The sequence below is a fragment of the Protomyctophum parallelum genome (genome assembly GCF_964188405.1).
Source record: "Protomyctophum parallelum genome assembly, chromosome: 22".
Classification (NCBI taxonomy): Eukaryota; Metazoa; Chordata; class Actinopteri; order Myctophiformes; family Myctophidae; genus Protomyctophum; species Protomyctophum parallelum.
Window position 1 is genome coordinate 25,728,593 of NC_139714.1, and position 16,208 is coordinate 25,744,800.

The window sequence follows — 16,208 nt, forward strand, 5'->3', positions numbered from 1 at the left end:
CTCTGGTATTGGACCAGGAGAGGTAGTAAGTACTGGTACCTGTTTCCATTGCAGATGTTTAGATCAGTAGGAAGTCATTTAAACTCTGGACTCTCTGTAAACGGCTTTTAGCTAGCCAAGCAGTAGCCTTTAAGCAGTTATAGCAATTATATTATTATTATTATTATTATTATTATTATTATTATTATTATTATTATTATTATTATTATTATTATTATTATTATTATTATTATTATTATATTGAGTTGTTATTTTGCTCTGTGTCTAGAACAGGTGTTTACAGAGTTCTTATCAGGGATGCTGACTTTTGCAGAGGTTTGTTAACCCATGTGCCACCATTGAGTGCCTGCCATTGGGGTGGATCTACGCCTTTTTATAGTGGTTATGATTAGGGCATTCACTTCTAGTCATTTGTACTAGTTGCCTAGTTTACTAGTCGAGTAAGTTGACTAGTTGTTTAACTTCCTTTTATGTAAAAAAATATATTCTTTTTTTTTGTGGACATACATATTTGTACATTTAAAAAACATTCAGAAACTGGTGACTATAACTATAATCTACCAACAAGGCCGACTAGTCGATTTACTAGTCGACTAGTAAACTAGTCGACTAGTAAACTAGTCGACTAGTTGCTTAACCCATTCTGACCTGAGATCAGATTCATACGAGGTTTCCACTGGACACACACTGGTCTGATTAACCCATTCTGACCTGAGATCAGATTCTATAAAAATGTCAGTCGTTCTTCGATTTTTCAAAAATAGCAGACCTACAAGCTCGTATCGCGCCACTCGGTGGCGCGATATGAGCTTGTAGATCTGCTATTTTTCAATAGTTAAAGCATAACATGATGCTAACACCAAAATGGGTTCCCGTTCAGAATGGGTTAATGCTCTAGTTATGATCGATCGAGTAGTAATGCTACTTAAATTAGCACTGGTTTTCTAGAACATCTCGGCGCGCATCCACACCCACTGTTTCTGTTCCTTTCTCTCGGATTCCGATGTAATCGTGACGGCCCAGTAGTGGTAGAGTTGGGTGGTTTGGTGAATGGACCGACTATGAGCGACTAGCCAACAGCAGAATCACCAGAGACCTGCAGCTATACAGTGGCACAGCTAAAAGTTGCTGCTGAATTAGAGGAAAAAAAGCCTTAACTCGGCTGTTGCGAAAACCCAATTCTGCCTCACCATCTCTACGGTCTTTTCCTGTCCCAGTCTCGAGTTAGCTAATGTCTGAGTCTTTTTTGCCTCCCAGGCATGGACGTACCCACCCAGGCTGACAGAGCACATGAAAAGGGGGATAATAACGGTGTGACATGCATTTTCAACTTGCATCGTTCCAAGTAGGCCAGTGTGGCCATAGCTTCGTTTTAATTTAGTTTCCATTTAGTTTTGCTCTGTGAAAAAAGTTTTTTTTGTCATGTATTAGTCGACAAAATCAACACAGTTTGATAGTCCCATCTGCTAAGCTTCGTCGATCTCTGATTCTCGCCGCGGCCAGAGGTGGAAAAACTACTCAAATGTTGACTACAATATACTATATAGTATGGAGATAATATAGAAATACTTTGTTACAAGTAAAAGCCTGTAATTCACAATGTATTTGAGTAAAAGTACAAAAGTATAAAGTATTGGCATCAAAATGTACTTAAAGTACCAAAAGCAGAAAGTACTCATTATGCACAGCAGAATGTCTCATTTCACAAGTTTTCAAATGCATAAAAATCTTTTTGAAAATAGCCAATCTACAAGCTCACAATGCATCACATCGTGAGCTTGTAGATCTGCTATTTTCAAATGGCCAAAATGTATATTGGGTATAAGTGGTTACGGTATATGTTTCCTAATAATAATACAAATCTACAAAGTAACTATAAACTAAAGTTTTCATATGAACGCAGTGAAGTAAAAGTACAATAGTTGCCTCTGAGGTGTAGTTGTAGTGAAGTACAAACACCTCAAAATTGCGCTTAAGTATAGTACTTAAGTAAATGCACTTTACGGACCTTCACACCGCTGCATTGGATGCGCAGAGGCCCGCCCGCTGGCTTCCCTTTCATCTGCTGAAATTGATAATGAATAAATAAAATACGTACATGCATGTGTGGATAAAAGCAATCAAACCGGAGGAAAGTGGGGTGAAAGGATGCAGGCATAATAATAACAGAGAGAGAGAGAGAGAGAGAGAGAGAGAGGTTTTGAAGTGAAGGCACTGGCAGGTGATGAGAGAGAGGAAGAAAATGTGCAAAATAAGTGGAGAGATGTACAGAAAGGGAATAGCAAAGAAGATATAATGGGGCGAGATGGGAGGCATCTTTGCCAGGAGCGGCGACCGCTGCTTGGAATTTAATTCTATTTGATGTATTATCCCATTCTGGATGGGAACCCGTTTTGGTGATTTAACTAAGCATTATGTTATACTTTAGCTATTGGAAAATAGCAGGTCTACAAGCTCATAGCTTGTAGGTCAGCTATTTTTGAAACATCGTGAAAATGTGGCACAAATCTCTTCTTTTTTTTCTCCGATGTCTCAGGTCCTAAACGGGTTAATTGTCCGCCACGCAACAGTGGCTGCTTGTCTGCCCGTTGATTGACGTTTTTGTTAATACCCGTCTCCGTCGGAGTGTGCACTCTCATAGCACTCGACAAACTTACTTTGGCTTTCGCTCGCTGCAATCCTGCGCGTTTCTCCCCGATTGCCTTGCTTTCCCATGACACATAGTAAGACTCCCGCTGCTGCTGCTGATGCTGCTTCATGACCAACGGGTTGCGATTCTTTCGGGTGTTTTTACCGATGAGAGCCAATTTATATGCAACAGCCCCAAACACCATAGGTTTGGTGTGAGTGCTGAGCTCGGCGCTTGGCTCGGTAATGGGCCCCATTTCTAGAGCCCTGTTCTCCCATCGATCTGCTGCACATAGTGGGGCCGTTGGGGAACGGCACAGAGGCGTGTGAGATGGACACATCCCATTTCCTGCTCCAGCAGCACTATCAACGGCCTGTCTTGTTCCCCGGCCGTCGCGTTGAAACGGACCAGGTTCTCCTCCTCGAGTCCAACCCGGAGAGACTAAATACAGCTAGCACTCGACGTGCACATCTGCCTGCCTGCTCGCAGAGTGGCATGTTTTTTTGGTGGTTGTTTGTTTATGCATTCGTTGCACTCGACATTGGCTCTGTGTGCATTGCACCTGCAGGTCCCCTTTTTAAGTGCCAGCTGTGTTTGATTTGTCATTTAATTTACTGAAAAAAGGCTCTGCCCGTGTAATGCTGCCCTTGCCAAATTAAAAAAATATAACCTAAAGGCCAGTCCGACCTCCCACTTGTCCGACCTATGTGGCCGGTTAAGACTGAGGTTAGGGTTAGCGACCTACGTGGCCGGTTAAGACTGAGGTTAGGGTTAGCGACCTACGAAGCCGGTTAAGACTGAGGTTAGGGTTAGCGATGCACGTGGCCGGTTAAGACTGAGGTTAGGGTTAGCAGCTGTGGCTCAGGAGGTAGAGCAGGTCGTCCATTGATTCATGGGTCAGCGGTTCGAATCCCGGCTCTTCCTGTCTACATGTCGAAGTGTCCTTGGGCAAGACACTGAACCCCAAATTGCTACCGATGTGCTGGTTGGTACCTTGCATGGCTTCCACCGCAATTGGTGTATGAATGGGTGAATGTAATGCACAATGTAAAGCGCCTTGGATAAAGGCGCTATACAAATGCACCATTTACCATTTACATGGCTGGTTATGTCTGAGGTTAGAAATAATAATTATAATAATAAATATTAAATAAATAAAAACCCTTTTGATGTGAAAACCCATGCAGAATAAAGTCAATTTATGCCACTAAAGCTGTGGTTTTCAACCCTTTTCATATCAAGGCCTATTATTTATTCGGCATTTGATCCACGGACCACCATTTTGATGACATTTAAAACGTACAATATTTTGTCCATTGATCTCACAATTCCATGCTGTATTGATGTTGATATACCATAGGAGAGATAACAGGCAAACGATCAAAATAACAATTCTTCTACATTCTGCTTCTTGTGTAGACTTATTGATGCGGATGTTCAACAATAATGTAACGCGTAAAATTAGGTTTAATTTTACACTCAAGAGATAAAGATAATATTATTTATCTCTTGAGAGTGTAAAATTAAACCTCATTTTACCCTTACATATTATATAAGGGTACATTTGCTTACCAACTCTCCATTTAGCTGGGGACCACCTGGAACCCCCTCAGGGACCACCGGCGGTCCCCGGACCACGTGTTGAAAACCACTGCACTAAAGCAACAGCAGGCGTACAAGTACGTCTGTGCAAGTAATCACCTGTGGAATGGGATCAAGTATACGTTAAATTAAATGGCATTACGGCAGTCAACGCTTAATTGACTTTGGGGGAACATTGTCATTTTAAAGCCAGAGCTGCTGCTTTTTTATTGACAGACTAATCAACAAAGCAGATGATGTACCTGGTGAATTTGGCATGGTTTTAAGTCCACTGTGGGCTTCTAATTAGTCTGATTATCCAAACAGCTGTTTGCAAGTGCCCCCTCTCATTCACGCACGCACGCACGCACGCGCACACACTCTCACACTCACACACACACACACACACACACACACACATACACACACACACACACACACACACACACACACACACACACACACACGCACAGTGTGTATTGTGCTTGGTATTTGGATGCCCATGGGGTCCCAGGGATGCATAAATATTATGAGTAAAGCTGTAATGACGGTGCCCTCTGAGCCAAATGAGTGTCAGCGGAGGCTGCAGGTTGACGCAGAACTCAAAGTGTTCTGGCTTCACAAGAAGGCATTAGTTAGTTTTGGAGGGCTTGTTGACATAATTCCATTGAAGTCCTTTTACTGTGTGTGTGTGTGCGTGTGCGTGCGCTTCTGCGCATGTATGCATTTGCGCTTCTGCGCATGTATGTATGTGTGCTTCTGCGCATGTATGTATGTGTGCTTCTGCGCATGTATGTATGTGCGCTTATGAGCATGTATGTATGTGTGCTTCTGCGCATGTATGTATGTGTGCAGTTAATGGCCTCGTTAGCTTCTTGTTTTGCATTTTGTTCAGCACAAAGTCTTGGATGAAGAACTCCTAAATTGCTCTGCACCGTTGCACTGTACTGGCATTGAACTGTGGATTACCGTGCATTGACCTACCTAGTACCTAGGAGTGCACCATATAATTGCCTCTTTTGAGGGGATAATCGTTGAGTCCGTCCTACTTTAGATAACCCATTACTGATGTTTTGAAACTTTTGACCCATGTCTGGGGCAGATTCACACTATGGTCCCCGGCACACTCGGGACCACTTGGCAGATGTGGTATAGTGTGAACATAAAAAGAGAGAAAAGAGAGAAATACTGCGAGTCTTGAAATCATTTTGAGACACAAAGAGTTTCTATTTAAAAGGATCCCTGGCTAATAAGCCACATTATGCCTTAATACAGCTTTTTGGGTTGCTCCTCGCAGGTGGTTTGGGTTTGCCAGCCCTCTCCGCCCCCAGGTCGCAAGCTCTCCGGCTCGTCCTCTGTCTCTCCAGATGTCACCCCGCTAGTCATTGGAGGCTGAGGAATTTAACGACCAGTTTGGCACATGAGAAACTAACGTATGTACTTATGTACTAACCTGCTGTATTCTCTAAGATATGGGAGAAGTTCTTGGACTTCATTAATCGAGGTGATATTGAAGAGGCTTTGGATGTATAGCTGTACATCTTTCTAGCATTCCGTGGGTGTCACGCTTTGCATAAGGCAGAAGAAGCCCATATTGAGATCACTCGGAAGAGCGCAGTTAATATTCACGCCGAAATACTTAAGTACTACCAGAGTGTATTTTTATAACTTTATTATTAATTAATCGGATACAGCAAACACATCTGTAGTGGCTTATCTGCACAGTATTGACCTTTGTTAGCCCTGGTTTTAGATAGTCACAGTTCAGATGAATTGAGCTATTACAGACAGTGAAAAGTGTCTTCTTATAACCAATTATAGGTAGCCTTATTGACTGATGTTAGTGTCAGGTATTAGATAGTCGTAGGCATAGTGGCTTAGTGGCACATGCTTAGGCATAGATATTAAACCTGAAATAGATCGGAACAAAGAATATACATTGTTACATTACATTCCCATAATACGTTCTAATCATTTATATTTAACAGAGATAGCATGCAGAGTATAATCCTTATCTACCAGTTCCCCTTCCGAAGTCTCTTTCATCCCCAGTTGATTACTGGGAAGGCAGTCATCTTTGGTAGAATCTGGTCATTATACATTCGCAAGTGGCTTTTAAAACCTCTGTTTCTATAAGACCGCCCTGTGGGCAGGTCTTGAATCCCTTTAGCCATTGGACATGTTGATCAGGAAGTGAACCTTACATGTGTTCGCCGTGTGTTGGCCATGAGGAGATGTGGTTTACCTTGGGAACACCCCTTATCAGCACCCCCGCTGTGTGAGTAGACCTGTTTGAGAGGAAGCTGGTTCATTTATGGCTGGTTCTTGAGGAAGGACATTTGAACCTCCCTTTGTCTGACTCTACTTTTAAGCTTATAGATTAGTTATGACATTACTGCTTTACAATAATTAGACATTCAATGGGTAATTATAACTTGAGTAGCTTTAGTAGACATTCATGAGCATTCTGCTGGCTCTCTTCCCTTGAGAGACAGTGGTGTATACCTTTCGCACACCCATGTTAACCCTAGCAATGTCAGGCTTGCTTTGGGGGTCAAATGCCCATGAGTTTAGTACTGAGAATTATTGGCAAATTATGCAGTGCACAGTTATTAATAGGAATCCAACGCCGGACTCCATACCCAGTGGCACAATAGTGGTTAATTGGAGTAGTCAGCTGTAGGGTGGGGGTAGGGAACTGTGATGAGACATTGTACATTTGTTTGTTTAACTGTATGTAATGTGTTTTTTGTTGTTATTATAATTTTTTAATTTGTTCTTTATTTATGGACATTTCCTGATGTTTCTTCAAATATTTTGTTTTATATTTGTGCTGCCATGGGGATGTGGGGGGGGGGGGGATATATGTGAATAATTGCTTTGAAATTACTTTGTTCTAAAGAAAAAGCAATACTATAAAAAAAAGACTAGTCATTGGTTAGACATGGGTTAAGGTTAGGTTTAGGTGTCCTGCCCCATGGGAGGTTAGGTTTAGGGTGAGGGTTTGAGGTTGTTGTAGGACTTATGACTGGTCTAACCAATGACTTGTCTAAAACCAAAAACTGTCTAAATGTCTAAAAGTACTGCACCCGTCTGTTCCTGGTTGCCACCGGTACTACCACTCCCAGAGTCTGTCAGTAAATAAATCATCTACTGATGCAGAAACATCACCGTTGTAAATGGACCATGACACATAATAGCCTAAACAAAATGGTGCTAAATGCTCATCACCACTCATCATTCTGAACCTATATGCAGACGCACACATAACACAAAACATTCATTAATTCCACAATATAATAAACGAATGCAACAAGAGAAAAGGGAGATTCTCTCACTCCTAATAGCTTCGTTTCAATTTGTTTCTACATAAACGCCGGCGGTTGGACCCATTTCTGAGGCTCTCCTCGCTTTTCTTTTAATGACTGCCATGAGTGCCATCATTCAGCAGCTGTTCATGTGTGTTTTTTAGACTCTCTACAGGCTGTTCTAGCACATTCTCTCTCTCTCTCTCTCTCTCTCTCTCTCTCTCTCTCTCCTCTCTCTCTCTCTCTCTCTCTCTCTCTCTCTCTCTCATGTGACACCTGCTTAAGTCTCCTCAGCCTTCTGAAGAGCGACATCAGAGATCTCTGTTTGCTCACCCATCTGTTTGTTGAAAGTGTTACCTATACTTGCATTATGGGCTCTCACAAGAAGTTATAGTTAAGAATGTGAGAGAGCTAAGTATTTTTTTTCCGAGGTAGCCTAATTCGTTCCATTTGACAATAGTCAGGGACACTTATAGATTTAAGCAATAAGCCAACCTGGTCTCAGGTTACCGGGTATTTTACAATGGCTGGGGGCGTAGGCAGCACTTGATGTCTTTACAAGTATTGGGACTACCCGTTTTAGAATTAACCATTTATTGCAACCAATGGAAAAGTTATACTTGATGCTGTTGGTTTCTCCCCCTATAACTAGTAATAAAAAAAAATCACACCCGTGTGAACTGAGTGGTGCAACTCCCGTCTATTGGTTCTCTGTATCGTCCAATTTCTTCTCTGTATCGTTCCAATTTCTTCTCTGTATCGTTCCAATTTATTCTCTGTATCGTTCCAATTTCTTCTCTGTATCGTTCCAATTTATTCTCTGTATCGTTCCAATTTCACGCATGCGCACACTCTGTATCGTTCCAATTTCTTCTCTGTATCGTTCCAATTTCTTCTCTGTATCGTTCCAATTTCTTCTCTGTATCATTCCAATTTCTTCTCTGTATCGTTCCAATTTATTCTCTGTATCGTTCCAATTTCACGCATGCGCACACTCTGTATCGTTCCAATTTATTCTCTGTATCGTTCCAATTTATTCTCTGTATCGTTCCAATTTCACGCATGCGCACACTCTGTATCGTTCCAATTTATTCTCTGTATCGTTCCAATTTCTTCTCTGTATCGTTCCAATTTCTTCTCTGTATCGTTCCAATTTCACGCATGAGCACACCACTCATGCTCATGACTACACACAGGTACACGGACATTAACACACAGGTACACAGGTACACGGACATTAAAGGTATATTCAGTGATTTCACTTAATTCAAATATCACTTATTTTTTTGTTTTGTTGTGATGATCCTCTATACTATAGAGTGTGCTGACCATATAAGGAGTTCCTCCCTGTCCCCCAGTTAACCCTGATTGTCAAAAAACCTTAGGTTTCGTTTTTGACTCTCTATCCTGATTGGACGAAAGGCTGGGTCCCAGCCAAAAACGAAACCTAAGGTTTTTTTTGAGTGAAATCACTGAATATACCTTTAACACACAGGTACACAGGTACACGGACATTAACACACAGGTACACAGGTACACGGACATTAAAGGTATATTCAGTGAGTTCACTTAATTCAAATATCACTTATTTTTTTGTTTTGTTGTGATGATCCTCTATACTATAGAGTGTGCTGACCATATAAGGAGTTCCTCCCTGTCCCCAGTTAACCCCTGATTGTCAAAAAACCTTAGGTTTCGTTTTTGACTCTCTATCCTGATTGGACGAAAGGCTGGGTCCCAGCCAAAAAACGAAACCTAAGGTTTTTTTTGAGTGAAATCACTGAATATACCTTTAACACACAGGTACACAGGTACACGGACATTAACACACAGGTACACAGGTACACGGACATTAAAGGTATATTCAGTGATTTCACTCAAAAATCCTTAGGTTTCGTTTTTGGCTGTGGGACCCAGCCTTTCGTCCAATCAGGATAGAGAGTCAAAAACGAAACCTAAGGGTTTTTGACCCCCAGGGGTTAACTGGGGACAGGGAGGAACTCCTTATATGGCCAGCACACTCTATAGTAGGGAGGATTATCACAACAAAACCAAAAAAAAGTGATATTTGAATTAAGTGAAATCACTGAATATACCTTTAACACACAGGTACACAGGTACACGGACATTGCTGGTTGTAGCGTACACGTAATGTATAGCGTACACTTGCCGATGCCAAACGTTTATTGTGGACACAGAAGAAACCCAACGTTTCAGACAGATATACTGCCTTTTTGGCCTGGCCTTTGGCTGAGCGGTCCAGGCACCTATAGGCCGGTAATCCAGTCTGACGGCGTGTCGCGGGTTCGAGTCCCGAGCCTGTCGGCCTTTGCCGCATGTCTTTGCCCCTCTCTCTCCCCTTTCCTGTCCACAGATTACTGTACCCTACTGTATATCAATAAAGGCAAAAGCCAAAAAAAAAAAAAAAAAATATATATATATATATATATATATATATATATATATAACTGCCTTCTTCAGGGTAGATTACTTACTTTTTGAGTGGTGTAACTAACCACTCTAAGGAACAGCAATGTCCGTGTTCACCTGTGTGAACATGTGTTGGTTCATGAGCACCAGTATGACTATGACTACCAGTAGGGGCGCTGTTGTACCAGAAACAGAGAGAGAGAGAGAGAGAGAGAGAGAGAGAGAGAGAGATAGTATTAGTGCTATGCTCTGTTGCCTGCTAATGAGAGAGAGGGGGGGGGGGGATAGGGGAGTTGCAACACTCAGTCCACACAGGTGTGATTTTCAACAATAGCGTTTTTTATCGCTCCCAATTTTCCCAATAAAAAGTTTCCCTACCTGCATTTGGGCAAGCTGCACAGCCACAGGTGTTTGTCCTACAGCCCACGCTCAGGGCCATGGAGAGGACACTGTGTCTCACTGCTCATTGTCCTGTGGCGCTCACAGCATTTTTCACCAAAAAATGAAAAAAACACGATTTAGAGGTGCTCCGATCAGGTTCTTTTGGGGCCGGCGATCACAGATGTTTTTTTTTCCTCACCATCGGCCGATACCGAGAGATCCCCAGTACCAAGTACTCGTTGTGCAGATTGTCCCATTTCATACGCTTAATAGTTGTAGTGGATTAAAAGTACAATATGTGCCTCTGAAATGTAGTGGAGTAGAAGTAAAAGTACTGAAAAGTTGAGTAAAGTATTGTACAAATACCTCAACATTGTAAAAATGTACATTACTTTACAATTACTTTCCACCACTGGCACTGTGTTTGGATAGAGATGGGCTTGGAATGACAAGAGGAAAATGAGATGTGGAAATGGAGCGATTTACAACGACCAGATTGCCATACGGGACTCGGATGAGGGCGTATATGGAGTGGGGAAAAAGCGGGAGGGTTAACGATAAAAGCGAGCACAGTGTTTTCGGACGGTCGAGAGCGCCGCGGCCCAATGAATAAACGGCTATTTTGTAATTAGTGTTGCTGTTTTCGGGGAGGTAATAATAAGACAACAGCTGCCGGCTGTGCTGAGCTCGGCTGAAACGTGGTGCATGTTTTAACCGTTATTTTAAACTTTAGCTGATAAATAGCTGAAAAATGGCAGAGCTACTACTCCCCTCCCCCCCCCCCCACCCCCCCCCTCTCTCTCTCTCTCTCTCTCATTAGCAGGCAACAGTGCAGCACTGTCTCTCTCTCTGTTTCTGGCAAACAGCGCCCCTACTGGTACTCAATATACTGTACTGGTGCTCATTAATGAACACATACAGTAGGTGGGTGAACACTGAACACATAGGTGAACACGGACATTGCTGTTCCTTGGAGTGGTTGCACCACTCAAAAATGTGAACGGTGCAGGCAGGGGGGGGGGGGGGGGCACCATCGATCAAAGAAGCGCGGCACACACACACACACACACACACACACACATACAGGGGGTGCATCGTGCATGCAGATAGAATGGGAGCAGTGCCGTTTGTCACCACAGGGGGTGCTGCAGGACCTGGGAACCCCATTGAGTGAGATAGGGTCCCTGCCGCCGCCGGAGCCAGCCAGTCAGACGTGCTCGCTTCAAACCGGTGTCTCTCACTCTTCCTCTCTCTGTGGCGTTCTCTCTCTCTCTCTCTCTCTCTCTCTCTCTCTCTCTCTCTCTCTCTCTCTCTCTCTCTCTCTCTCTCTCTCTTTCTCGTGTGCTCACTTAACGTCGCTCTCATCTTCTCCGCTGTCCGATATCCCGCGCTCTCTCTCTCTCTCTCTCTCTCTCTCTCTCTCTCTCTCTCTCTCTCTCTCATCTCTGTGCATCTCTCTCTTTCTCTCTCTATCGTGGATGGGATTAGGCGTACAGAAGGGGGAGATGTGATTGCGCTCCCTGGGGTGGACTGACTGACTGGCTGATATAGTGTGTGTGTTGTGTGTGTGTGTGTAGACGTGTGTGTTTGTGTGTGTGCGTGCGTGTGTGTGTGTGTGTGCACGCGTGTGTGAGTGAGTGATTGGGGGGGGGGGGGGGGGGGGAGGGCAGGGCAGACAAGAGACGAGTCTTCTTGGGGACCTGAGGAGGGACGGTGGGACGACGACGGATTGTCCAGAAGATCCAGACTGTATTCCTTACAGTGGAGATATTTACTGTATCGTTACCTGTGGATAGATAGAGAGAGAGACTACTGTACTGTACTGTACCTGTGGAGATGAGAGAGAGAGGGGACACAGCTGCGTACCGGTTGGCACGCTGTATGACCGCTAATCCAGCACAAGAGGTGCCTTTAAGTGTAAGTGTGTGTGTGTGTGTGTGTGTGCTTTTTTTTAACGCACTAGCGTCGGTGCGTGTGTATCCGTCTGCCTGTTTTTACATTTAGTTAAATATCTCTATGATTGCATGCAGATTCATTGACGTGTCTTGTGCTGTTCTCGTGCTATGATGTCGTTTGCCATGTCTGTGAGCGAGGTGAGTAAGTGTGCCAGGCGCAGGTCTCTCTGCCAAATGAGCTTCTGCGTGATTGCATTCGAACGCTCCTCCGTCAGTCAGTCAGTCAGTCAGTCAGTTCAGTTCAGTTCAGTTCAGTTCAGTTCGGACGGATTTGTCAGTCAGTGTGTGATGTGTGTGTTGACTTGAGGGTGTGTGTGTGTGTGTGTGTGTGTGTGTGTGTGTGTGCGTGTGTGTGTGCGTGTTGTGAGATGTAGAGAAAGACGCGGAATGTGGTGAATGAATAAATCATGCTTCCAATATGTTGGATAACTTTCTATTGCCAAATGAGGTTATCCGTTAATTAATCCGGCGACAATGCCAGGCTCAGTGTACTAATCTTCAGTCTTATCTAGCTTCTGTTCGTGTCTTTGTATGTGTGCGTTTGCGTGCGTGCGTGCGTGCGTGCGTGCGTGCGTGCGTGCGTTCATGTAGGTTTGTATGTCCACTACAACATGCTTAGATATACTGGCTTCAAATGGTGAGAGTCATGACTTAACAATCACAGCTTTTAAGGGAATGCTGAAGGTTAGAAGACCCTCCCCGACCCTGCCTCCTCCTCCCCCACACAGCAGCGACTTCATTTATTTCCCCAGAGAGTGATATACGATAAAACCGGGAGTGTTATTTCCTGATTTATTTTCCCAGAGAGTGATACGATAACCGGGAGTGTTATTCGTGGAAATGTATACATTATGGTACCATCGGGAACCCCTAAAGCAATTTTGTGGCATTTGTTGGAAAGTGTATTTATTTCATGAGATTATAGAGGAGCTGGCTAAGATGGACAGAGCATGTCAAGGCTACGGCCAGGCATCTTTAGACCTGTCTCCGTCTCTCCCCCCCCCCCCCCCCCCCACCCCCTCTCTCTCTCTCTCTCTCTCTCCTAACCTGATGGGATTGGCTCTAGCCTTCTTCTCTCATGCACGTTACGATCGCCCTCGGATGTCGTTTACCTTTCCTCCCTCTTTTATTTAGCCACCCTGTCCCTGGCTGCTGAGCAAGCAGGATTTATACTGGTTTTTAGAGTGATGGTCCATCCAATGCACAGTACACTGGGACCAGTGGAGCGAGAGTGTTAGGGGTGTGCGTGTGCGTCTGTGTGTGCTCGGACAGAGTCCCTGGGGGAATCTGCCGGTGATTTATGTGTAGACATTTCTCCACACGTGTTTCGCCGTCTTGGCCATTTAACACCTCCGTGAACGCGTGGCCGACGTTGACGGATTCTGCCTGAAACGATAAGAGGCCAGAGTGTGTTCGTGTGTTTTGGTACGTTTTGTTGTTGCGACGTTGGACGAATACAAATGGTATTTTTGTGTGTGTGTGTGTGTGTGTGTGTGTGTGTGTGTGTGTGTGTGTGTGTGTGTGTGTGTGTGTGTGTGTGTGTGTGTGTGTGTGTGTGTGTGTGTGTGTGTGTGTGTGTGTGTGTGTGTGTGTGTGTGTGTGTGTGTGTGTGTGTGTGTGTGTGTGTGTGTGTGTGCTTCGGGTCACCTGCCGGCCGCCTATTTTAGTAATTTGTGACACGTCTGTTTGGTTGTGTGTAAAGCGGTACAAGCGAACCAGAGTAATCTCATTGTAACAGTGGAATGCGGAAGTGCTCATTCTATCTCAATGGAATAGTTCCAGCCATAGCATAGGAGCATTGTTTGGAACTATCGCCCATAGGCTTTGCGGCGAGATCAAAGCGTGTCACCACTCTCTTACTACATTACTCTGAAGCGCACAACGCCTCGTGCACAGATTACGATATTTCACACAATCACATTTTTTGGATTACCTAACACCGTGGTTCTCAACCAGTGGTCCGGGGACCACCAGTGGTCCTTGAGGGGGTTCCATGGGTGGTCCCCAGCTAAATGATGGGCGAGTTGGCAACCAAATGGACCCTTATGGATCTTTTACGCTCTCAAGAGTTACACTATTGTCAAACGTCTGCATTCCTTCATTTACCATCGACACAATTAGAGGATGTAGAAGAATAGTTTTTTTTTATCAACGTTTGCCAACGGCATGGAGATGTTTGTCAACAATGACAAAATATTCTTTAGTTCTTTAGGGTCCGAGGGGCTGAATGTCGTCAAACGGTGGTCCGTGGATCAAATGTCGAAGAGCTGCACCACTCAGTTCACACAGGTGTGATTTTCTTTAACTTTTTGTTTTGTGTAATTCAGAACGTGAACATGTCTCCTTCTGTTCCTCCACCAGGGGGCGTGATAGACAAGGACCTGCGCCGCTACCTCAACCTGCGCTTCCAGAAAGGCTCCGTGGACCACGAGCTGCAGCAGATCATCCGGGACAACCTCTACCTCCGCACCGTCCCCTGTGAGTCACACATTATTAAATACATCACTCTCTGTATAACCTCCGCGACGCAGAGCAGCTCAGTGGCCTTGTGGTTAGAGTGTCCGCCCTGAGACTGGGAGGTCAGGTGTTCGATCCCCGGCCGGGGCATACCAAAGCCTCCTGAATTGTTTTGACCCAGTGCCTCCCTGCTTGATTGACATGGAGGGTTTGGATTGGGGGCGAGTCCCTGCGGCATGCTAGCGTCTTGTACTACAGGGCGTGTGGTGCTTGTACGTCATGGCTTGGGGATGTAACCACAAGCTGCCTCGCAGCTACAGAAACGGGAGATATACAGTAGGGCTCTATTTTGCATCCATGCTAATCATCTTATCACTAAACGACTTTGCCCTTTTTTTTTTTTTTTTTTTTTTTTTTACTATTTTGAAAAACATTTTTGAATATTTAAAAAAGCCAATCTACAGCGACACGATGTGAGCTTGTTTAACCCCATTTTGGGCGGGAACCCCATTTGGTGTTAGCATCGAAGAACGACTGACATAGAAACATAGCTTTTTCAGAAAACTTTCAGGATGTAGAAAACATTTTTTTAATCTGATCTCAGGTCAGAATGGGTTAACCCTTTTACTGCTGCCATTTATTGAGAAATTAGGACCTAATTCATGCCAGCATTTTTTTAATTTGAGCTCTTATTTTGAAAAGCCACATTTTGCCTCAACCGGAAGTGAGCTTATCCCTGCCAGCTTTACGTTGCCAAGACAACCTTTGTTTACATGATCGAAAAATGCCGGTACATTTTTGCACTCCACAACGTCGGCTCGTGCCGTCAAAGAAACGCTGTTTTGACCAAAAATGCCATCTGGGACAAGGAATAGGAGATACAGGCGATTGAAAGAAACGGATAGAATGGATTCTTATGGCGACGGTGAATTAATATGAACGATCCAGTGCAGTGCTAACAACAGTGCTAGCTAACCGGCTAACGTGAGTAGCATTATGGCTTGATCAATCATATGCACTAATAAAGGGCAATTGCCGAAGGGCTTCGGCAATGGCAGCAAGCGTTAATATCAAATTAATGCTTCAATTGCCGAAGGGCTTCGGCAATGGCAGGAAGACGGTTAAGGGATAAGGGGTTTAGCATGGCCGAAAATAGAGCCCATAGGCTCCTGCCCTATATGGTACTGTATATTGCTGTTATGTCGTTGTGCTGGCTATAGTATACTTTATAATAGCTCAGCTCGCACCACCACGGAGTGTAGCCGGGCAGCGCTTTCCTCTTGGCCGTGACGAGTGTGTGTGTGTGTGTGTGTGTGGGCACTGGTTTTGCGAGCTGAGCAGTGTTGCCATGTCCGCCATGTCCGCAGTGTTGCCATAAGCGACTTTGGGCTTGTTTTTCTGTAAAGTTGCTTATACATCATTTTGGTAGTTGTGGCTTGCATTTTTTTGGGGGCTTGTTTCTAAAGT

At 44.2% G+C, this 16,208-nt stretch overlaps 1 protein-coding gene across 1 annotated transcript in view; it reads left to right on the forward strand.

Annotated features, from left to right (window-relative positions):
* The window catches only part of LOC310879772 (membrane-associated guanylate kinase, WW and PDZ domain-containing protein 2-like), a gene marked incomplete at its 3' end in the record, with an annotated part of 206,172 nt that overhangs the window by 82,101 nt on the left and 107,863 nt on the right, over positions 1 to 16,208 (forward strand). Inside the window, exon 2 of the mRNA XM_083794602.1 lies at positions 14,646 to 14,762. Coding sequence (XP_083650728.1) covers positions 14,646 to 14,762 — 117 coding nt within the window. The remainder of the gene's footprint in view (positions 1 to 14,645; positions 14,763 to 16,208) is intronic.